At 45.1% G+C, this 24,709-nt stretch overlaps 1 protein-coding gene across 10 annotated transcripts; it reads left to right on the forward strand.

Moving 5' to 3' along the window:
- The first annotated feature begins 1,956 nt into the window (after nucleotides 1-1,956).
- Nucleotides 1,957-22,191, forward strand: ZNF384 (zinc finger protein 384). Of its 10 annotated transcripts, XM_028531622.2 has the most exons (13): nucleotides 1,957-2,123; nucleotides 2,330-2,385; nucleotides 3,252-3,311; nucleotides 9,665-9,735; nucleotides 10,321-10,558; nucleotides 10,794-10,841; nucleotides 11,046-11,379; nucleotides 12,226-12,318; nucleotides 16,429-16,653; nucleotides 17,303-17,485; nucleotides 19,025-19,103; nucleotides 20,065-20,223; nucleotides 20,799-22,191. In XM_028531622.2, exons 4-13 carry the CDS (start codon nucleotides 9,670-9,672, stop codon nucleotides 21,186-21,188), a joined length of 1,815 nt encoding a protein of 604 aa, XP_028387423.1. In that variant the 5' UTR covers nucleotides 1,957-2,123; nucleotides 2,330-2,385; nucleotides 3,252-3,311; nucleotides 9,665-9,669; the 3' UTR covers nucleotides 21,189-22,191. The 10 variants fall into 10 exon arrangements, with proteins under 10 accessions (XP_028387423.1, XP_035873222.1, XP_028387417.1 ...); XM_036017329.1 differs by lacking the exon at nucleotides 2,330-2,385 and having other exon boundaries at nucleotides 1,959-2,123; XM_028531615.2 differs by lacking the exons at nucleotides 1,957-2,123; nucleotides 2,330-2,385; nucleotides 3,252-3,311 and adding an exon at nucleotides 5,540-5,895.
- The last annotated feature ends 2,518 nt before the right edge of the window (nucleotides 22,192-24,709 follow it).

Here is a 24,709-nt window from a genome sequence, read left to right on the forward strand (position 1 = left end):
GGTCAAGGGAACATACCCAGGTTTTGGGTTTGATCAGGAGGCAACCAATCATGTTTCTCTCTCACTTGGATGTTTCTCTTTTTCCCTTCCTCTCTCTCTGAAGTCCATAGATATATCTTAGGGTGAGGATTAAAAAAAGATATGAACAATTACAAGCCAAAGACACATATCTTCTTAAACATTTAAGTCAAATGTTTATTTTTAGGTGCTCTTTGCTACTTCCTTGCTGTGGCCTTGGGGAAAATCACTTAAATATTCAGTGTTATTTTCATTGTTGTAAAATGGGCATTACAGTTATTTCTACTAGGTTTATTTTGCTCCTTAAACAGGGGGCTGTGTCTGTTGGTAGGAGGGGCTTCAATTCTGCTTCAGTCAAAACAGCTGCTTTGGCCCTATCAGGGTGCAGGGTAGTGGCAGCGTTCATTTACTCAAATAACGTACAGTAGTCCCTCCTCATCTGCTGGGGATAAGTTCTAAGACCCCCAAGGGATGCCTGAAATCTCAGATAGTCTGAATCCTATATACTATATTTTTTTCCTACACACACATACCTTTTTACTTAAAGGGAGCATTTCCTGGTTTTTCAATATCTGAGTTGCCAGCATCACTACAGTTGTGCTTTGGGGCCATTATTAAGTAAAATAAGGGTTGCTTGAACACAAGCACTGCAGTACCTCCACAGTCAATCTGATAACTGAGATGGCTACTAAGTATCTCGGGCAGGGACAGTATACACCTTGGAGACATTGGACAAAGGGTTGAGTCATGTCCCAGGCTCAGCCCTCAGCCGGATGGCTGGAGATTTCATCATTCTGTTAAGAATGGCACATAATTTAAAAGTTATGATTTGTTTCTTTATGGAATTTTCCATTTACTGTTTTTGGACCATGGTTGACCAAGGGTAACAGAAACAGTGAAAGTGAACCTGTGGATAAGGGGACTGCTGTATAGTTATTTAGCATGTACTATATGCTAAGCAAAAGTGGGAAGGATACTATGTATGAGATAATTTCTTCCCTGAGGAGCTGACAAGCTTGCTGAGGAGCCACATGTATAAAACAGTTAAAATAGCAACAAAAGGTACAGACTAAATGCTGTGAGAATTAAGACATACGGGGCCATTATGGGTTGGAGCAATCAGGGAAGCCTTCCTGAAAGAGCTCATAAACTCTTTCATTAAGTGTTCATAAACGTTTACTGACCACTAACTAAATTCCAGCTCTGAGGTCAGATACACAATTCAAAGTCCTTGCCCTCCTGAAGCTGATATTCTAATGGGAAGAGATGGAAACAGTATGTCAGGTAGTGATGAGTGCCATATTTAAAAGCAAAGGATGAGGAGACAGAGATGTGGAGGAGGGCAAGACTAGCAGAGATCAAAGCAAAGAGACTAAGGGGTGTGATCAGGAAAGGGCGGATTTTGATAGCGGCGAGAGGTTATCAGTTACTCTTTGGGCCTAAGTAGGAACCTCAGAAAACTGACACATCCTGTCCTTACCCGCAGAGTCAAAGCACTGAGAAATTCTTGAGAGTACAGTATAAGAAAGAAGAATGGCAACTTTCTACATCAGGCTATTCCCTGACAGCGGGAAGGGAAACGGGACCCTACTCTTTTAAAACCCATTCCTCCGCTGGTACCTTGATGCATAATTCATGAACCTGTCGGGATCCCACCCTCCCACTGCTCCAAAAGTCGCTTCCGGAAGCCCGAGGACCGCAGTTCTGAAGATTCAGCTTCTGCCCTTAGCAGAACCCGCCTTCACTTCCGTTGAGGCGTCACATCCACCGAGGGTTCTACCGGGTCCCTGGGCAGAAGCCACTTCCGCCCCTCCTTGGCGTAACTTGCGGCCTAAGTATTCCTGGAGCTAGCGGCGCCGGATATGATCTACCGCTTCCGGAAGTGACTCGACCTTTGCATTACCCCCCCTTCCCCATTGCCGCCCCCCCTTCCCCATTGCCGCCCCCCCACATTGCCATTTCCCTCCCTCCCCCCTTTTTTCGTTTCCGGCGCTCCCGCCTTCTCGCCGCGGCGGACCAACTTGGAGCGTGTTAGGGGGGGAGGGAGGGAGGGGCCGTGGAGGAATTGGGGTTCTTGGGAGCACAAGCGGCAGCACCACTTCCGGGTGAGTGTTAGGGGAGGGAGGGCGGTAGAAAGGGGGCCACCCACTGCTTAGAGCCCCCGCCCTGCGGGTGTCTCGCACGCATTCTCTGCGTGTGAGAGTGTGGTCTCTGTCGCGCCTAAAGTGCGTGCTCGCGCGCTCCGCGGTGCTCTCCCCCTCCCCTCGGCCCCTGAGGTCCTCCCACCCCAACCAGCTCCCTCCTCTCCCAGCCAACGCCGCCCCTCCCGCGCTCTGGCTCTGGCGCCGCCGCAGCCGTCGCCGCTGGGTGAGTCTTGCGCCGCTGCAGCCGGCGCGCGCCAAGCTCTCTGCTCCTCCCCCCTCCCCTTTTCCCTGGGGGGGTGGGGAAGGGGGTGCTCCACGGTGTGACTGTACGTGTGTCCGTCCCGGAACCGGAAGTGGTTGTGGAGGAGCGGGCGATGGGGAGGAATGGGGGGGCTTAGGGGGCGGGTGTCTGTGTGGTGGGTGGCAGAGTTCAGCTCCCTGGTGGAGAAGGAGGGACGTCCCAAGGAAGGACCTTTGAGGAAGGGGTGTGGGGGGGTGACATCAAGTGAAGGCTCCCAGGAGCTGTCTCAAGGAAGCAAAGGTTTTGGGGGACAGCTGGGGTCTCCAAAAGATAGACCGCTGTGCAGGCTGAGGGAGGTACTTCTTGGCGCAAGGCCTTGGGTAGGCAGGGGCGAAGTCCTCCCAGAAGTGGGGAGGGGAGACCAGAGGAAGTGGCTGGGCCTGAACTGGCCCTGTGCCTGACACAAGGGTTTGTGCATCCCTCTAGTCCTCAGTTTTGCTCTCCGAGCCAGTCCACGGGGTCAGGGACCCTTCTCTTCCAAGCCTTGTGTTCTCTTACCTCTGGTTACTTGTTGGCCCTGGGGAAAGAAGAAGAATCCGTGTCTGAGGACAAGAGTAGAACCCAAACACCGGTGATAGAGTTCATCTTAGTTTCTGGGACTTAGATTTATTTCCTTTGTAGCTGCATTGAGGTAGCACTGCACTCCTGTGATTATAACCGTGCAACTTTGGATTCTTGGTTGGGGGGTCCACCTACCTTCCTGACTGCTGACAGTCAAAGAATTCCTCCACAGTTCTCTGGTGTCTGCATCCTTACTGGCCCCTGTAACCCAGACAATTTGTTTACAGAAAGTTCAGGAGCCCTGGAAAGGAGAAAGAATAAAACGACAGGAGGAAGAGAGAGAGAGGGTAAGACAATGTTGGGTTAATGGTTTTTCTTGTTTGGGGGGAGAAGGGGTCATAATAAAATAGGTTTTTGGGGAGACAATATAACAGAATTCTTCACATAATAGTGATTGTAATACTGGTGTTTGCTGGGAGAAAAATCAGCCTTTTCCTACTATCTCTTGGGGGTGCCTAGGAAGTTGTGCAGAAAGTTGGCTCTGTACCCTGTCACCTTTCATTTCCACCAGTGCTCGTCAGGAATGAATTACGAAATGTGCAGGTGAAACCACTCAGTGGTGTTGCATTGTGCCCAAAGCAGAAACTTACATCTAGTTTGGGGACAAGTGGGCCCTAATTGCTAGTATATTCCTTGTGGCATAGCTTTTGGAATTGCTTTCCTGTATTTGGAACCAGCAGAGTTGAGTTTAGATCAGGGTGTGTATCCTTGATATTACAGCTTAGTGTTTGGAATGGATCTGTTGAGTGATTGAATCTATGACACAGTTATTTGAATTTGATGTGGCATGGTGAAGTTTTCAGGAAAAAACTGGGTCATAGGTAGTTTGAAGTAAAGTGGATAAAACTGTATGGATTAGACTCCATAAGTAGGTCTGGAAGAATGGAAAATATAAGACTTGATGGTGATAGAATTTTAGGTAGGCTGAAAGTGACAATGTGTTGATCCAAAAAAGTTTTGAATTCAGAGCTTATAATCCTCGAGGTATCTCCTAGGAACCCATTCTTGGCTGGTTTATAAAATGTATTCCCCATAAGTTTCTGAGCCAAGTTGATTAAATTTTAGGTGCATATCCCCTCCAGCCTTCCCGCCCCCCTTCCCCCGCCCCCCCCCCCCCCCCCCGCAATACCTCACATTGCCTAGATCCGTTATTTATTGTGGAACAGGCAGGGCAAGGGGAACTGCTGCGTTGGTCTTCCCACCAGATACAGGGTATGATGGTCCAGACTGCCATCTGTGTGGTGGTGGTGGTCTTGTTGGTCTCAAACATGTGTGGTGTGATGGTCTGTTCCAATAAAATTGGGATAAACCTGTTTTGAGTTATTTTATACTTGGAAGAGTTTACAGAAAGTAGGAAGGCTCTAAATTCTATTGGGATGGTCCTTCTTGAATGTCCTTAGTAATTGAGAAAAAAACTTTTGTTATAAAAAATGGTCCTCTGTGTTTTGTTTTGTTCCTCAAATCCTTAACTAGTATTGTAATCTTTCTGTAGTTGTGCATTTTTGGAACAGTTTTGCTCAATAGAGTGTCTGAGATCCATGGGTCAGGTTCTTTCTGTAGTTGGATTTGAGTTGATCTTTGTATCTCTCTTTTTTGTAAGTGTTTCTAGTTGGTGATTACTAAGCTGGAGGCTATAGAACTGATACTTTGGGGTAGTTCCTTTGTAATTATGTGGTCTTTATGTAATTTTCACTAATTGTCACTAATAGGCCTCATCACATGGAAGTACTTCTCTTTGTTTCTTTCAGGAGCACTTTGAGCATTTTATTCTTTTTCTGGTTTTTGTTGCCTTCATGCCATCACACTATGCCTCTTGAATTTGTTTTAAGGGGTTTATTTTGCTCCATCGTTTACCCAAATAAAAACTTAATAGAGTTGGAAGTTACTCATTTATCCACCGACGTAGGAGCTAAAATTAGATTCCAGAAATCTTGATTCCTAGGTCCATTCTCTAGCTACTTAATGTGGTTGGTGTATTTCATGATTTTCTAAAGGTTGGCTGTATTAAGAGAATGTTATTTTCCTGAGGAAAAAAAGTTGTGCTTCATTTTAAAAAGAACAAAAAATTGTAGTAAGTACTTCATCACGTATACAAAAACCACATGCTGGGGGCAGTGACATCATTTCTTGATGGCTGGTAGCACTGTGGAAGGATGGACAGAGCTCAAGTCCTACTATGTGTTTATGGATGTTATGTAATACTATCTTTTTTCTTCACCTCCTCAGTGCTTCCAAGACTTCTTTGGAGATTGACAAGGAAATAAAGCTTTGGCTGGTGTGGCTCAGTTGATTGGAGCATCGTTCCATAGACCAAAAGGTCATGGGTTCGATTCCCGATCAGGGCACATACCTAGGTTGTGGGTTCAATCCCTGGTGAGGGCATCTATGAGAAAGCAACCAATTCATGTTTCTCTCCCCACACCCCCCTCAAAAGCAATGGGGAAAAATATCCTTGGGTAAGGATTGAAAAAGGACAAAAATAAATAAATAAGCAGTTCCCTAAACCTCTTGAAAGAAAAGAACTGCCTAATTTAATTATAGCAAACCTCTGTTCTTATTAACAATTGAGGCACAGTGCAGTGGTAAAGTTGAAATTAGAACCCAGATTTTCAATCTGCCAGTATACTTCTTTGTACTTACTATGTTTTTCCTTCTTTCTGTTCTTTGGGGCTATAATAGAAACCTTCTCAGTCTGTGTAAACCACTGCTTTTTTAGTGTATTAGCATAATTATCAAAACTGGCACTCTATGTACAGATGAGATCTCCCCATAATATCATTGGGCTTCTCCAGGTTTCAGAATGTTGGTACATGCCTGCTTGGATGTCAGGATGGTTTGGTGAGAATTCCTCCATGAAAGAGAGTTAAGAGGGTAAGTGGTGAAATGGACAGTGAACAGGTATTTGAGTGATCTCGCCCCAGCAGCACCCTGTTACACTGCTCCAAGGGTACCATTTGCCTGTATTTCTGGCAAGAGCCTGCCTTCTTGACTCTCCACAGTGGTATAGCATTTCTCAGGTATCATTTTGCAGGCAAACATTACTTCTAATTGGCCTAGCAGTACTGTCCATGTACCCCCATTTTGGGGCTGACATATTTGTCAGGAGCCCACAAAACGCACTTATCATTTTGTCTTAGGACCAGCGGTAGTTCTGATCTTCAGCTTTGTTCTCTTAGGAACCAAAGCAGAGTGACAGACTAGGTGTCCATGGAAGTGGAGAGGCCAGTTACTCAGTTTATTCCCTCTGGATGGTCTGGTCTTTTTACTCAGAATCTGTGATTCTAAAATCAGTTACCTTGGTGGCCAAGGTTTCACAGAGAGTATTATCTTTAACTATTGTCATCAGAACTTCGGTTTTGAAAATATTGGTGAGAACTACCTGAAAAATGTGTAATCCATTCCTGGAAATATTCTAAATTGTGTGTTGTGAATCAAGCCACAACGTCAGAGTGTGTGTACTTCAGTTATATGGCTTTGCTGTCTTGTAGAACCCCTTTCTCTAACTTGTTCTGCTGTTTACTGTTTGCCTTCAATTTCCTCATTTAGAAAATGGAATTACAGTACCAAACTTCAGAGAATTATTGTAGGAATTACATGATGTGATAGTTGTAAAGCGCTTAGAACAGGACCTTCAACACAGTAAGGACATAATGGGTGGTGATGGTGATGGTGGTGGTAATACTGTTCACCACATCACTCTGTGCGCCCCCTTTATAGGAACCTACAGGAACTGCTTTACCTGTGCCACTCATAGGACAGTGAGAATGGATAACAGTCTTGTGGGGGAAGGAATGGGCCTCGTCATAGGAATCTTATCTGAGGACATTGTTATTTTCAGGCTCTCAGTTCCTCCTTAATTTTCACATGCAGAGTGCGTTTACTTCCTTTACTCTTCAGGGGTGTTATCTTCTAGACCCTCCTTTCTTCCACTCTCCAGTGCTGCATTTCTATTGTATAATCACCACTCTTGTCTGTTTCATTTTTTCTCAGCTAGAAGGTTGGGCAATGTGGGGTCATGAGTTAAGGTTTGAACTCCTCACAGTGTTTTCAAAATCTCTGTCTGGAGTCCACTGTCATTCATTCAGTTCATTCAATATGGAGTTGCTTACGTGGTGATAAGTCCTGTGTTAGAGACTGTGGAGAGGTCCAAGATGTGACCTCCGCCTCCCGAAAAGCTTGGCAAGATTGGATCCCCATAAAGTGCAACCTGGTTGTTTCTCGATTTCTGTTGCCTGGGGAGGACCTGAAGCCCCTAATGCTGGGAGGAAAAGGTTAGCCCCTGTTTTGGAGACTGTCTGGTTTTACTGTAATTCATAACTCAGGGAGCAGAAATTACCTGCAGTTGATCCCCAGCCATTTAATACTGAGCCTCGTTTGTGTGAAGCTGCTGTAGTCACAAATTTGGTTTGTTGCCTCTCTCCTTTGCTACTTTTTATGAAAAAGGTTGAAATTGTTTTGCTTCCCCTTTTAGGGTTTATGAAAAATTGAGAGTGCTCGTTAAAGGAGAAAAAAAAATGTGATGAGACTTCCAGAGAAGGATAGGGACAGCGTTATGTTTAGAGAGAGATTCTTTCTGCTCGAACGCCTCTGTTGAAGCTCTTTTCTAGTTTCCTTAGTCAGTTCTTGAAACCGAGTTTCTGTATTCAGTCTACCCTCCATCTCTTCGCATCTCTGCTGTCTGCTGCCAGCATATCCTCGGTGGGACCTGTGGCCGTAGGTCTCAGGTCCTCCTTCCCTGCCCGAATCTTGACTGCTCTCGACTCAGAGCAACAATGTGGTGACCGTGTTTATTTCTTGCTGTTCCGTGTTTCCCCATTCTATCAGTCCCATACTCCCTCTCCACCTGTTTTCTGCTGGGCTGGATCTTTCCTGGTCTAGGATTTTGGGAAGTTACTGTTGACCAGCATACTACCAATTAAGCCTTTCTAGAAGTAATCAGAATGTAAAAATCAGTGAGTGGTAAGATGCCTTGGTTCGTAATCATTTGTGACTTGCCGTGTGATTCTGAGGGATTAACTTAATGTTTCTTGCTTATTCGTCACTCCCAAAGTTTTACGTTTTTTTTTTTAAAGGTACTTTTCTTGTCTTTTCTAAGATTTTATTTATTTATTTATTTATTTATTTAGAGAGGGAAGGGAGGGAGAAAGAGAGAGAGAGAAACATCAATGTGCGGTTGCTGGGGGTTATGGCCTGCAACCCAGGCATGTACCCTGGCTGGGAATCGAACCTGGGACACTTTGGTTCCCAGCCCGTCCTCAATCCACTGAGCTACGCCAGCCAGGGCTCCAAAGTTTTACGTTTAATTATCATCTGTGTACGGAGAAGAACTCAAGTTCTCAAGTTCACACTCCCAGAAGCCTGGTGTTTGAGAACTATAAAGCAGGAGTCTAGTAACATGGATGAGTTCTGGCCCTCTGTTGTCCCTATTCTGAGTCCCTTTAGGTGGGAGTCTGTGGTGCTGCTGCTTCTGCTGGTGCTAGAACTCTTTTTTTTTAACTGGTAACTCTTAGGTTCTTACTGCTCCACCTAGCGTGTGTGGTATCTAGTGTAGCACCATAGATGTTCTTTGCCCTTGGGATCAGTGGGATTTGGTCCCCGGATACCATATGGTACCAGAAAATACCTTGATTTTGCCCTGACTGGTGTGGCTCGGTGAGTTGGGTATCCTCCTGCAAATTGAAAGGTTGCTGGTTTGATTCCTGGTCTGGGCACATGCCTGGGTTGCAGGCCAGGTGTCCGGTTTGGGGGGTGTGGTAGGCAACCAATTGATGTTTCTCCTGAGCATTGATGTTTCTCTTTCCTCTCTTGCCCTCTCTCTAAAAATAAATAAATAAAGTATTGAGAAAAAATCTTGATTTTGATTCCTGTCAATTTCATTCTTTAATATTCTTGGACATTTCCTGTACTGGCCTAGAACCTTTCCAAGCTACATAGAACTATAGATGTGTCAATTAGAACTCTTGGGGTTTTTTATTTCAAGGAAGGAGGACTTGAAGAATAAAGGAAAAGAGGAATAGTGTTAGGTGCCCTGCTGTTTGAAGCCAGTCAGTAGTGTTATTTCGTGGGACTTTGGGCACATCCCTTCCCCTCTCATGACTTTAGTTTCTTTTCTTGTCAGAAAAGGAAAGTAATACCAATTCTGTTTCTTGGGGTATGGAAAGCATTCTGTGGGTAAATGAGATGTGTGTATGTTCTTTCAGCAGCCTCTTACCTAGGACTGCCTTTGTTGGATGGGGATATAGTGCTGAGTGGCTCTGACCAGTGGGACTAATATGCTAGATCCTAAGGTCTTTTTTTAAACTTTTATTCGTAAAGATTTTATTTATTTTTAAGCAGGGGGGAGGGAGAGAGAGAAAGGAAGAGAAATATCAACATGTGGTTGCCTCTTGCACACCCCTTACTGGGGACCTGGCCCACAGCCCAGGCATGTGCCCTGGCTGGGAATTGAATTGGTGACCCTTTGGTTCGCAGGCTGGTGCTCACTCCACTGAACCACACCAACTAGGGCTAAATTCTAAGGTCTTGACCACTGATTCCCAGCCATGTGGCCAAAGAAGAAATCAGGAACTCCTCAATTCCCCTTCTCCATTGCTAAGGTTCAGATTTATTTCTGAGTGTGACACGGTCTCTCTTTCTTCAGGTAGAATGGAAGAATCTCACTTCAATTCTAACCCGTACTTCTGGCCTTCTATCCCCACGGTCTCAGGACAGGTATGTGGGGTTTGCTTTTCTGCTCCTCTACCATGGTATACTTTTGTCAACTCTGTGTAGTAAGTTCTATTACTGTGAAGACTGATGCAAGACAAACCACATGTTTTTTCACTAGGTCTCCATCACTCAGAGTTATATAGTGTTTCTGTTTAGCTTCTTTCTGGAAGCACAAAGATATTAACTACTCACTCCTTGATATCCGAGGAGGAGGGCAGACAATGCTAAGTGCTTAGGAACAAAATCAGACTCTCCCTGAAGAGGCTCCTCCCCTCCCCTCCCCCTTCCTTTTAATTATTTATTTTTTAAATTACAGTTGACATATATTAGTTTCAGGTATACATCATAGTGATTAGATATTCATAAAACTTAAGAAGTGATCACTACAGTGGGTCTGTAGACCTCTCTGGCATCATGCATATTTATGATACTATTGACTATATTCCTTCTGCTATACTTTATATTCCTGTAACTATTTTTATAATTGGCAGTTGTACTTTTTAGTGCCCTTCACCTGTTTTGCTTATCTCCCACCCCTTCCCATTTGGTGACCATCAGTTTGTTCTCTGCCCCTTCCATTTCTTCCAGATTGAAAACACGATGTTCATCAACAAGATGAAGGATCAGCTGTTGCCAGAGAAGGGCTGTGGGCTGGCTCCACCCCACTACCCCACCTTGCTGACAGTGCCTGCCTCAGTGTCCCTGCCCTCAGGCATCAGTATGGACACAGAGTCCAAGTCAGACCAGCTGACCCCACATAGCCAGGCATCCGTTACCCAGAATATCACGGTGGTCCCTGTGGCGTCTACAGGACTAATGACTGCTGGTGAGCAACTCTGCTCTTCTCCAATCTGAGGTGTTGATCTTCCATGATCAGTACCCCAGGCTGGAGGGCTCCAACAACATGGGGAGTGGGAAATGTGTTTGATTACTCAATCAGATTTTTATTAAGTGCCTACTGTGTGCCTAGCAATGCGCTAGGCATTATGGGGGATACAAAGAAGTAGAAGATGCGGTCCCTGCCTTTGAGGAGGTGACATTCTTTCCTTCTCTGAATCAAGGAGTCTCCTGTTCTCAGAGGTGGAGAAGAGAAGGGAGTCAATCAAGGGGTAAATCTCACTGTTACCAGGGTTGGGGTGGGGACAGGGGTTAGGAGACCATTTTTTTTCCTACAGGGTTTGGGGTGTCCTATATACTCTGGGCTGGGGGGTGGTGGTAAGGGGTTAATTATAGACAATTATTTGGGGAAGTTAAGTAGGATTCAGATCAGGATTGGGCAGCATGACACCATCTCCTTTTTCTTCCAATCCTAGGTCCTGGTTTGGTAATCACATCCCCCTCAGGCTCCCTTGTGACCACAGCCTCATCAGCTCAGACCTTCCCCATTTCGGCTCCCATGATTGTCTCAGCTCTTCCCCCTGGCTCACAAGCCCTGCAGGTGGTCCCTGACCTTTCCAAGAAGGTGTCATCATCCCTAACAGAGGAAGGAGGCGGAGGTGGTGGTGGAGGTGGCAATGTGGCTCCTAAACCCCCCCGGGGCCGAAAGAAGAAGCGGATGTTGGAATCAGGACTGCCTGAGATGAATGACCCTTATGTCCTCTCCCCTGAGGATGATGATGACCATCAGAAAGATGGAAAGACCTATAGGTATGAATGATCCTGGGGCAGGATGGGGTGAGGATTCCTGTCTCGGCTTCCCTACCCTCTCTTTGTCTTGCCCCTAATCAGGCTGTATGCTCTGCCAGCTTTCCACCTCAGATCCATGTGCATGTCAGGTGTTCTGTCACGGGGCAGGAAGGTAGAGCTTCTAGCACTTCACTGGTGCCTCTTCCCCCAGGATGCAGACCCATTTCACCCAGAGTCATCAGCACTGACTTATTTTTGAGTGGCATAATGGAGTTCTTTCTTGTAAAGAGGCTTTAGACTGGGTTTGAGTCTCTGTCTCCAGCACCTTTTTGTTTTCTGCATTTTCCATTCCTATTTTTCCAAGAAACCTTTCTGGTAAGCGCCTCACCAGTGTGCTGTCCACTGGTTCTTGGGCCATATTTGAGCATTGAGCCTGCCTGGCCGACCCTGCATGGTTGGGATAATGGGAGGGGTCTCTATAAAAAGGTGGGAGGAATAGGATACCTCCCTTATCCCCCTTGGAATATATGCTTCTAAAATGACTGTTTGCTCACTTTGTAATTCATGGAAGTCATTTTGATTCTTTATTGTCTTTAAGTTGTCCATTGCCAAAAAGCATTATATTTGCATGTGGTACTGTACAAAATAATTACATAAGTAAACTTCCCTGCCCTTTGAACATTGCAAATCTTTTTCATTCCCTTGAGAACTATCAAGGGCCCTCGTGGGTTTGGGGAATTTGGTCCCATTACACAGAGTGGGATAACTACTGTCACAGCTTTGACACAGACAGGGGCAGATGTGCATGGCTGGGAGATTGGGTCTGTCCTTAGTGTACCGAGATGGGCAATGTTGTTCCCATTTTAGGAGCGAAGGGAACTGCGGCACAGGAAATGGACAGAGCCTTGGGCTCATGGATTCAGTTCCCGGCTCCACCACGAACTTGCTGTGTGACCCTGGGCAAGTCCTTTTCCCCTCTCTGGGCCTCAGTTTCCTCATCTGTAAAATGGGGAGAATTCTGTTTCTGCCTCCCATTTGTTGGGGGTACATATCAGATAAGATTTGAAATGTTGGGAACTTCAAAAGAGATAAAAAATAGCCATCACTTAGCATTTATTGTTTGTGTTGTACACTTCTGTAGAGAGCAGCTACAACTATAGAGGATTGAAATCCCTCTTTGTGAAGGGAAAATGAGGGGAGTGTTGCTAAATTCAGAAAATGTCGAGCACTGCAGAATTCAGTGTTTAGTCCGAAAGCTCATTGCAGCTTTATTATTACAGGTGTATCCCACTCTATACAATAAAAGTGTTCCGGGAAAATGTTTACATCATATCATATTATAAAGGTACCTGGCAAATTTGATTCATTTAAAGGCATTCATTTATATGTCATTTCATAAATGAAAATTCCTCTTCAAAATATTTTGTAGAAATCTGGATTTTTATGTATTTGCTTAAAGTGAGGTCCTGGTGACATGGGGGTACGCCTACACAGACCTTGCTGTGGCGGGAGCAGTGGGAGGCTCTCCGACACCCTGTGGAGCCCTTCACATGGGTCAGGGCCCTCTGGCTCTGCCGAGGTTTTCCTGTTCGTTAGTGTTTTGGACCCATATTAAAGCTATCTCTGGACTTCCCAAACTGTGAATATGGAAAGAAATATGAATATACAATTAGAAGGAAGCTCTGATGGGATTTTCCACAACCTCGATGTTTTTGGAATTTTTGATAGGCCCCACACCTAGGTGACTAAAGAGAACTCTGAAATTTAAGGGGGACTAATTACATTCTAGGTGAATGGAATTTATTCAGAAACTCAGAACTCGGAAGTTCTAATGGAATCTTTTTAATCACAAAGACTCCCTCTTTCAATGCATGTGTGGGTCAACCACATCCATTCCTGTGGCCAATGGTATTTGACTGTATATTGGAGGAATTGGGTTCTGTTGCTCTGGGCAAGTCAACTTATTTCTGACTCTCTGTTCCCCTCTGTAAAATAGGAAGATCAGTTGTGGTCTTCATCTGTCTTGTGGAAATGTTTTGACGGGAAAATCAGAGTATTTGAAATGGTTTTTGAGCATCTTAGGAAAACAATGGGATGATAATTCATTGTGGTTATTGTAAGCAAGGTCATTGCACTGCACGCTTCCAAAGGAGCACTGTTCTCATGTTGGATGTGAATGGTGCCCCCTCAAGTTGGGCACCCAGTGATAAGGGGTGCCGGCTCTTCTGTCGCCCACTGACTGCTCCCTGCCACAACTTTCCTACATCAGATTCCTTTTCAACCACACAACACTTTGCATGAAAGAGCTTACACTCCTTTCTGTGGCTTCATAGGATTTCAGAGTTGGAGAAACTTGAAGGGTCACCTAAGCTGTCTCTTCTCTATAGTTTTAGTCCCCTAAACATTCCTGGAAGATTGCTGTCCAGCCTCTCCTTGAATACTTCTAGTGTGAGGAATCTTAGGCTAGAATCACAGCTTTGTACTGAATAACTGTTTGTCCTTTGGCAAAGTACTTAACCTTTCTGAGCCTTCCTGTTCCTTTCTGTAAAACAGGGATAATACTTGCTAGCTTGTTGTGAGGAGTGGAAACTCTGTGTTTAAGGTTCCCTGGCAATATGAGGCACAACAACAAATGGCAAACTCATTAACATCATTTTTGTACCTAGTACTTCTTGAGACTGCTGGTTTTGTTGCCAGTCCATTATTGATGAATTTAAGTTTTGTAAATTCTTCTCTAGGTAAAAACTTCGATGAAGTTTTCCTCTTTTGTAATTAATTTCATATTAAGGTGTGTGTTTGTATGTTCAGCACTCATACACTAAATGCAATTTTGTTTGTTAAAATGAATGTGTCGTTCCACCTCTGAGAAATTTTAGCAGCCAAGGGAAATTATCTTGTAACTTTAGTGCAGGTCCCCTCCAAGTGACAATGTGTCCAGTTCCTTTTTTTTTTTTTTTTTTTTTTTCAATCCTCAGCAGATGATATACAGGGTCCGGCACAAATAACACCCCTTTTTTATTACAAAATCTTCTGTTGTAAAATCCTAAGCATCTAATTTGGTAACATAATAATATCATCCTCAAGCATACCATATGATATTTTAGGTGAAATGTTCAAATTAAAACTATAAATTTTTACACCCAAATTATTACTCTACCAACCACATTCAAGCAGGTGTTACTTCTGCTGGACCCTGTATTTACTGGTTTTAAAGAGGAAGGGAGTTTGGGGTAGGGGAGAGAAACATCGATGTCAGAGAGAAACCTCAATTGGCCGCCTCCCATACATTCCCCAACAAGGGAAAATCCTGCAACCTAGTTAGTTCCCTGACCAGGAATTGAACCTGTGACCTTTTGGTGTACGGCACGATGCTCCAACCAACTAGCCTACCTGGCCAGGGCCAACATGTCCAGTTTCTAACCTCAGTCTTAGTGACCCATCCACGCTGATGCTGTTAACATTAATGCAGTTTTATTATTTGAGAATACTGGCTTACTTTAGATGGTCCTGGATATTTGCTGGCCTTTCTAGGGGCAGATGTTTATCTGTCTATTTTATACACCAGAAAATTGAGGTCTGGATTGATGCGCAAGCCTATAACTGAACCCTGAGTAGAGCCCAGGTGTCCAGACTTCCCATTGGCTATGTGTCCTTTGGACTCTGCTACCTATAAACAGAACCTCCTCACCTCCTATACAGTGGTTGGGCATCCCAGACAATAGGCAGCAATTGGTAGACTGGTGATTGCATTTCTTCCAGAGTTATCCAGTAACTAGAGAAATAAAAATGGGTTTTAATGATTAGAATTTTAATAGCTGCATTAATAGAGGGACCATACCCCAGCTAACAGTAGTATCTTTTTCTCTGAGGAGCTCAGAGTTCTTTGTAGTCTTGCAGTCAGTTATTCTCTAAAAGTTCTGGGATTAGAAAAAAAGTTGAAATCACCCCTCACACAATTCCAAGCCCCTCTTACAGAGATAAGTAGGGAAACTCCAAGAAGAGGTATTTATCCCAGTTACTGGGCTCCTAGGCTGTCGCCCTTTCTACCAGCCCACACTGTGCACTAGTGATTTGTTTAGGAATGCTAGGGTTCCAGCCCACATATAAATACCTTTTACCTATTCAAGTCTGAATAGGTATGGTTTGTCCTGCTCAGAGGCCTTAGTATTGTTGGGCAGTGTCGGAGTAGGAAGACTACCAACTCAGATGATAAGTGAAAGTGTATTCAGATGCTCCTGATGTCAACCCAGGGTGCTGACATTGGCTCCATGTGCGAGGAAAGAGGAAAGTTTTAGCAAGGAAGCCCAGTGTTTTGCAAGTCTTTTTCTCCTAAATATTCAAGAGACACAACCCACTTTTAACAGATACCTTGGCTTATTTGCAGAAATGGCTCTCACATAATTGCCTAGTGGGTAGGGGTGGCTGGAGGAACATCAGATACAGGGGGGAGGGCAGACATAATGTGATTTGGAAAAGCCCCTCCAAGGACTGTAATTCTGATACTTCCCCACCCCCATCCCTCTAGGAATCCCTGGCAAAAAGGAAGTAGGAGAAAATCTGAGAGAAGGCAAATATCTGTGGAGACAGGCGAGAAGTCCTTCTGGGTAATCTAGTCAGTTTGTCCTCATTGTCATTTCACAAGTTTGAGAATACCTGAGTGATGTGCTTATATGTGGGAAATTGGAGGAAAGAGTTCTTTAAAAGTTTGAAATTAAGTTATAGGCAGAAGGAAAACAGAAGTTAGCTGACAATCCTAGATCAGTGAGGTTCACATTAGCCTAGAGCCTGTAATAAGATTTTCCTGTCTTATCTGGTTGAGTTCTTGTTTTTGTACCCCCTTAGGGAGTGCAGTCATTCAGCAACCCTGTATTGAGTATTTATGTTGTACTGGGCTGTGTTAGAAGCTTTACCTATAAAAATAAATAAAACAGAGCCTCTTCTCTCATGGGCCTTACAATGTAGTTGGAATAGGAAAGATTAGAGAAGTTGACTTCTTTGGAAGTAGAGGGGAGGGTTCAGCAGTGCCTTCTTGGTGGGAAGGATTTTAACCGCTGCCCTCACTTGGCCTAGGTGCCGGATGTGCTCACTGACATTCTACTCAAAGTCGGAGATGCAGATCCACTCCAAGTCACACACCGAGACCAAGCCCCACAAGTGCCCACATTGTTCCAAGACCTTCGCCAACAGCTCCTACCTGGCCCAGCACATCCGTATCCACTCAGGGGCTAAGCCCTACAGTTGTAACTTCTGTGAGAAATCCTTCCGCCAGCTCTCGCACCTCCAGCAGCACACCCGGTAAGGCTGCTCTTGGTTTTCTCCCACTACCTGGCCGTACTCTCCATGTTTCCTTTCCAATTTTGCCCTTTGGGACCCTCAATTCTCTCCCATTACTCTCTCTAAAAATTAAACTCTGTGTCATAGGAATTTGGGGGGGCCTGGAAAATTGTGGTCTTCAATCCCAAAGTCTGGAACGATTTTTGTGGTTTCTTTCTGTGTCTGTGTTTGGAAATCTTCTGCAGAGCAGGCCCTGCTTTTACTATATGCTTCAGTTCAGAGCCAAGGTGTGCATTCAACTTCAGGTCCATGGGGAACAGGCGGTATTGGTCTTTGTTCAAATAACAGTTTGGAAGCAGGGTGTCTGTGGTGAGTGTGTAACCTTAGAGCCAAATGGAGGGTTGATGAAACTGAAATCTTTAAGGTGACCAGGAGCCAGGGGTTCCAGCTCTTCATCATCTCACTGCCATTTTAGCCACCGACTTAAGATCAGCAACAACCTAAATCTTGGTGTCCTCTTCATTAGCCTCTCCAGGCCGGAGTATGTTTGGGAGGAGGGAGGAGGGGGTGTTCTCATCCGTCAAGCAACATCATTTCACCCAGCAGAGAGCTGAGCCCGTGGTGTCGAACTGCTTCCTCCTCCCCCCTTCCCTCCTCTCCTCTCCGGCAGGATCCACTCGAAGATGCACACGGAGACCATCAAGCCCCACAAGTGCCCGCACTGCTCCAAGACCTTCGCCAACACCTCCTACCTGGCTCAGCACCTCCGTATCCACTCGGGGGCCAAGCCCTACAACTGTTCCTACTGCCAGAAGGCCTTCCGCCAGCTCTCCCACCTCCAGCAGCACACACGGTAAGGGAGAGTGGCAGGCTACTGCCCCCGTCCCGCTGGCATGCCCTCCCCACCCCCGCCCCGGACACACACAACAACCCGCATGCGGGGGGCGGGGGAGAAACCTGGCTGGAGGAGAGACCTGGCTGGAGGAGAGACCTGGCTGGAGGAGAACACGACTTTCATCTGGGAAAAAGGACAAGTGACAACATGGAGACACAAGTGGATGCTCAGAGAGAGCCTTTCTGGGGCAGAAGCTGCACTGGGGAGATGGAATGACTGTGTGATGTTCCCAGATGCATGGGAGGAAGAGATTGACCTGGAGCAGAGACAACTCTTCTTTCCCTCACTGGCTTCCCTGAAAACACCTAGGCACCCATCTTGCAAGATTTTCTCCTTGATGCCAAAGCCAGGGCATTTGAAGATGATACCTCTAGCCCTTAGGGCACCACTGATGAAGGGGAGATACAGACTTTAGCTGGGTGCCAGCCTGCCAATACCTACAGCAACAAGTAAGGCTCCGAGGGATGCCAGGAGTAGAATACAAAACCAGACGTGTCCTAAACCTTAAAGAGCCAGCAAACAATGAAAAAGCTCATTCCTCTTAAGGATGCCCACTGTTTGTCCCATGAATCTGGAGTGACTAGGAGGAAGTGACTCTGCCAACTAGAAGAATTGATGTCTTTCAGTGGTATCTCAAGTTGAACTGGAATCCACACTCTTACTAAACACTTGGCTGCTTCTGGATGTGGTGATATTCTTCAAGTGGTCAGACATTGTGCTTTGTGAAGAGGAGGAGTTGGGCTTTCCTCATAAGGAGACATATCCTGTGATGTTTTCAAGATTTTATACCAGAGGTCCAGAAAACCGCCTGGTCTCAAAGATGGTCCTGAAGTTCCTGAAGAGAAGCAGGTGTTCGTACACCCTCAAGTCCTTGGCTCATCTCAGTGGAGGGCCCTGTAGAGTTTGGGAAACAGGTCAAATTGGTACTAAACTAGGCATTTCCTGCTGTTAGGGGGCTGGACTGGGAAAGGTCTGAAGGAGTTTCTGCAAGTATTCATGTCGCTGCTATTTTCCATAGTTAGCATAACTCTGTGCTTTGCTTTGACATGAGAGCTTTCTCTGGGAGTGGTGCTCGAGGCAGCGGGGATAGTTTCTGGCTGGTTAGTGGGGGTCAAGGAAGAAGTTTTATGTATTTCTTCTTTTCCTTACTATTGTGTTTACCTTATGTTTCTGAGCATTCATCAGGGATAATTACTGTAGGAGCTTACTTGTATACCTAGTAATATGACCTGCCTGTCCCTGGGCTGCTGAGCTACCAGTCCCTCCTTCCCCAGCAGGAGGAGCCCATCTTGAACTGAGTGATGCAGGCAGTAAGCAGCAGTCAGGCACTACGGCCTGATGATCCATGTCAGAGGAGCTGAGACGTCCTGGAGATCCATGTCACACTCCCACTCCCGTGGGAGGACAGGAGTGGCCTTGAGGAGGCTCATTTAAGAGCCAGTCCCCAAGCGGCCTTGCTGATAGCCTTTCCCTTTCTTGTTTTCTCATCCCATGCAGAATCCACACCGGTGATAGACCATATAAATGTGCACACCCAGGCTGTGAGAAAGCCTTCACACAGCTCTCTAATCTGCAGGTAAATGTTCCTCTTTCCACATGGGGCCTTGACTCCAAGACTTAGGTCAAAGTGCCATTTAACTAGTAAAGCAGTTCTTAAACTTTTTCAGGACCCCTTCACACTTTTAATAATTATTGGGGAACCCAAAATGCTTTTGTTGATGTGCGTAATGTTTATCTATATAGATATTGTAAACTATTGTTTAAAAAACAACAAACCTATTGTATGTTAACACAAATAACATATTCCCCACCCTGGCCAGTGTGACTTAGTGGATTGAGTGCAGGGCTGTGAACCAAAGGATCACCGGTTTGATTCCCAGTCAGGGCACATGCCTGGGTTGCCAGCCAGGTCCCAGTAGAGGGTGTGTGAGAGGCAACCGCACATTGTTGTTTCTCTCCCTCTCTTTCTCCTTTTTCCCTCTCTCTAAAAATGAATAAATAATTTTTAAAAAATATCCCAAAAACGCATACCCACCAAAAAATTTAGTGAGAATGATGGCATTATTTTACATTTTTTCACACTTTAAATTATGGCTTACCAGAAGATGGCTAGATCTTGTGTCTACTGTGTTCAATCTCAATTGCAATATTATGCATCATTTAATTTCTGTACAGTCATGAGAGAATGAGAGTGAAAAGGCAGTCATTGTCTTACTACTATTTTGGAAATAGTTCTGACCTTGTGGACCGCTTGAAAAGGTCTTGGTATTCCCTGGTGATCCCCGTGTCTCACTTAGTGAACCACTGGACGAGTGAGACAAGCACAGCCACCATTCTTTCAGAATCCTGGTCTGTGCCGCATGAGGTATTCTTCTTCCCTTAGCCCGTGGTTCCTGAAGTTTCATTTGAAGCAATTTTTACTGCCTTTAGATGGAAAGAGAACCTGGGAGACCTAACACCCTGTTTAGGGCTTTCCAATAAGGAGGCAGGAGGGAAAAGTCCAGTACACTCATCCTTATTTTTACCAATTTTATCAGTCCCACAGACGGCAGCACAACAAAGATAAACCATTCAAGTGCCACAACTGTCATCGGGCTTACACGGACGCAGCCTCACTAGAGGTGCACCTGTCTACGCATACAGTGAAGCATGCCAAGGTGTACACCTGCACTATCTGTAGTCGGGCATATACGTCGGTGAGTGCTCGGTGTCTTCTCTTTCTTCTTAGGCCCATAAGACTACAATCTGCATTACCCCATCTTTCTGGATAACGATCTGTCACAGTGAATCTGCTGCCTCCTTCACTTCATCTTAGGTGTCAAGAAGAACAGACTCTAAATAGACCCATAGCTGAGGAATTTAGGGATGTCTGATCCCTTAATCCTGTAGAGATTGCTAAACAATGCTTCCTCATTTTACTTGAACATAAGGCAAAATAAAGCAACCTGAGAATTTGGGTAAAGAAAGATTTCAGTTAGATGTTTTCCATTAAACTCTAGAAAAAGGTGGTAAAGTTGTTCCATTCAAAGATCTTTCAGAAAATGACAGCTTTTCCTGTGCTGTCAAATGCCCATGGTGCTCTAAAGGTCCCCCTTCTCCCTAGCCAGGAGTGAGCCCTGAAAGTGGCACAGAGCAAACCTGCCGATGCCTTCAGGACATTTCTGTAAAAGTATTGTTCTATTTAAAGCAAAGTAAGAGCCCAGGATGCTAGTTACAAGTATCTTCTTTCCTTCTCTTTCCTCCCTCAACTCCTTTTCTCTATCTCCCTCAGGAAACGTACCTTATGAAACATATGCGCAAACACAACCCTCCTGATCTCCAGCAACAAGTACAGGCGGCAGCGGCAGCAGCAGCAGTGGCCCAGGCCCAGGCCCAGGCCCAGGCTCAAGCCCAAGCCCAAGCCCAAGCTCAAGCCCAGGCCCAAGCCCAAGCGCAAGCTTCCCAGGCATCACAGCAGCAGCAGCAGCAGCAGCCACAGCCACCACACTTCCAGTCCCCTGGGGCAGCACCCCAAGGTGGGGGTGGTGGGGACAGCAACCCCAACCCTCCACCCCAGTGTTCCTTTGACCTGACCCCCTATAAGACGGCCGAGCATCATAAGGACATCTGCCTCACTGTCACCACCAGCACCATCCAGGTGGAGCACCTGGCCAGCTCCTAGAGACCTGTGCTGCCACCCACTGGGAAGAGGGGAAGGAAGTTCTGGTCCCTTCTTTCTCCAACTCCTCTTGGTGGGAAAAAGTCCTCTTCTTCCTTGACATGCCTTGGCTCCATCTCCTTGGACCTCAGGCACGGACTTCCTCCACAGGATACCATCCTTATTTTCAACTCCTCTTCAAAAAAGAACATCAGCCCTTCTGATTGGCAGAGGAATACTGAGCTGGTAGTGTAATCCAGCAGCCTCCCCTCCTAAGCATAGCTTTTAAAAATTGGGAGTTGGTGCTCAAGGGAGGGATTTGCTATGACCTCATAGAAACTTTTCCATTGTGGGCACTTATTCCCTCCTTACCCTCATAATCCTCGAAGTTCAGGCTGGTAGAAGACTAGAGGCTGGCCCTCCCAGACACCAGAGAGGTGGGAGTCCTAAATGCAACCAGCCTCCTGTTCTGATCTTACCTGTGAAAGAACAAGAGGTTTCTCATGTTCCCTGACCCCTGGGAGTCTTTTTCTTCCCCTCATGGTCTCACTTCAGTTCTTAACTAATGCTGGAGGAAGGGGATCTGGATTGGGGGGCGTGGGGTGGTCAGACTCCCTTTATTTGTAAAGGGGCATGGGCTGAGATGTGGTCCCCAAGGGGCCGGCAATCCCCAAAATGGTTGAGGGGTGGCTTAGAAGTGTGGGTTATGGTTTTCCTTGGAGCCCCTCCCCTTCTCTGCTAACCAAAATCCTGTACTCTCAGTCTCCCCATCCCAAAACGTAAGGAGGTATGAGAGCTTTGTGTTCTTGATGAAATCCTGTAACAGTGGGGTTTTGCAGAGAAGGGAGGGTTCAGGGCAAACACAAGGACTGGAGTTAGCTCCCTAGGTGCCACGGCCAGTTGCCGGATACGGATTTATATATAAATATATATATATATATATAAATATATATATACCCACTCATCACGGCCATCTTTGTTGTAACCATTTCTGTGTTTATAAATGCATTATATCTCAGAATTTTCATATTGATGTTTTGTTTATTTTTGTCTTCTTTTTTCCCACCCTGTCTTCTGGCCAGTGACATTTTTATTTTCTTTTGTCTTTTTTTTTTTTTTTAAATCATGACAGATTTTAGAGAAAAGAGAAAATGAAAAAAAATCAGGAAATCAGTTGTTATAAAGCAATTTAAAATGAAGAAAAAACTTATGTACAAACCAAGGGGTGTTTTTAGAACCTTGTATAGAAATAAATTCATGTAAAAGGATCAGAGGCAGTGGAGCTGCTGATGTGAGCGTGGGAAAAGCTATTTGAAGAGCTGTTCAAGGCGAGTACTAAGGATTTACACTAGAGTTTGTATATGTGAAGAGTGAATGTTGTGTGATGAGACTCCGTGTTTGTCCCCAGCCATAGATATTTCTGAAGTGGAATCTTGGTTGATAAGGATTTCTACATGCAAATCTTGCCATGGGGACTGCATTGCCTAAATATGTGGAACAAGGTTCCAGTCATGTTAAAACCACTAAGCTTCTTATCAAAGAATTGCAAGCATGGCCTCTTGAAAGGACCTATGCTCTTGCCTGAGCGTCAGTGGGCTCAGTGCTAATTCCAGCTGGCATGTGTGTACATACATGTATCTTCATTATACTGTAGCACCTAAAACAGGTTTCCTGTGGTGGAAACCATAACCAGGATTGAATAACATTGCAGGACAGTTGTGCAGAGGAATAGAAGGAGGTCAGAAAACCTGGACATCAGCCCTGGCTCTACTATCACACAGTGTTGGCTGAGATGCATCTTCAGGTATTAAAGGAAGGGGTTGGGCTAGATCACCTCCAAGATTCCTTTTTGAGAATTAAAAAAAAAACCTTTAAGTACTGAAAAAGTTATGACAAAGCTCCCACATCTGATAACATGTCTGTCCTCTGGGACTGCTGGGCCCAGTGCTCATCAGCCAGGGGAGTGTGGACAGTCAACGAAATAATGCCACTTTGTGAGCATTATCCAAGAATCTCCATCTGTGGCGGCACTAACGGAGCACCACATGACCAAATATGCTGGTGTTTGTTAGCTTCCCGAATGTTTAGTGCATTTTCCCCCTGAGCTCACCATCAATCTAAAAGGTCCTGACAGCCCTACCTTCACAGGTATTAAAACCAGAATCATTTTAAAAATGTATTTAAAAGTTTATTTTTAGAGGGAGGGAGAGAAGCATAGACGGGCTTCTTGTCACTGGGGACCTGGCCCATAACCCAAGCATGTGACCTGACCAGAAATTGAACCTGCCACCTTTTGGCTTGCAGGAGATTGCTCAACCCACTCAGCCACACCAGTCAGGACTACTTTTTAAAATTTTTTTATTTTTATTATTTTTTTAATTAATGGTATGCTCAATTCAGCAACAACCCTGTGAAGTAGGTGCTGTTCTCATTTTATAGGAAATAGGCTGAGAGCTTAAATTACTTACCAAGGGATGTGCACTTCAGAGTGAAGCTTAGGTTCTATTATCTTACTGCTTGCTCAGTAAACTCACATTATATTTCACATATTTGTTCTAAATTATGTGTTTGAAAACCATGTACCATTGATAATTATCAAGAATGTGTGTTAGTAGTGACAGTGCTCTCCCAAACACTGCCTTACACCACGGTTAGGATATGAGCTTTGTGTTGTTTTACCAGTGTGGCGGCAGTCTGTCATGCACTCCGTGGCATCCATCCTGGTGAAAACTGTCGTTTTTATGGTACTGTAGCTGAGGAGGGTGACAGTGGGCATCTAACTGCCAGAGTTGTGGCAACTCCAGTTATGCGCCCATCCTTTCAGAATCCTGGTGCTAGTTCACATCATATATAAACTCTAATAAAAAGGGAGACAAAAACACAAGGGGAAGGACAGAAGTACTATGTCATTTTATGCAAGAATGTATTGAATGTAAAAGGATAATGCTGACAAAAGGTGTGTAGAATTATACTTACCGTGACGATTATAGATTTATTTGTATTAATAAGCAAAGATGACAAGCAATCTACTATTTCCATGTTAAAAAAATAATCCTCGGGAGTTGGTGTTCGTGTGAGTGAACAGGAATGCGGATGGTTTAAATCTCACAACATTCAGTTTGCCTCCCCAACTTCCTTAAGAAATAGCTACCTTAGAGAAAGTCTTAATTCAGCTGGGATCAACTCTAGACATATTTATATTCTGCAAAAGAAAGATTTCCCAGTTGCTGAAAAGGGATATTTATGGAATACAATCCAAGAGTCAAGTTTTGTCGGGGATTTTTACCTCATTACCGCACATCCCCGTTTTGGAGGGAAAAAAAGTTTGATAGAGAATGCAAAATGGCGACCTCCACTGACGTCATGACTGCCGTGGTGGATCGCGTATGGGGGTTCAGTAAGGGCGGAAGTGGACTCAACTCGCTTCAAGCCGCCTCTACGGGCAGTCGTGGACACTTCCGCAAAAGGATAAGGGTCAACATCATCAGCGGATGTGTCCCGGCGAATAATTTACTAAGGGCGGAAGTTCTCATTTTAAGGGCAGA

This window comes from Phyllostomus discolor, chromosome 2, assembly GCF_004126475.2.
Source record: "Phyllostomus discolor isolate MPI-MPIP mPhyDis1 chromosome 2, mPhyDis1.pri.v3, whole genome shotgun sequence".
NCBI classification, from domain to species: Eukaryota; Metazoa; Chordata; class Mammalia; order Chiroptera; family Phyllostomidae; genus Phyllostomus; species Phyllostomus discolor.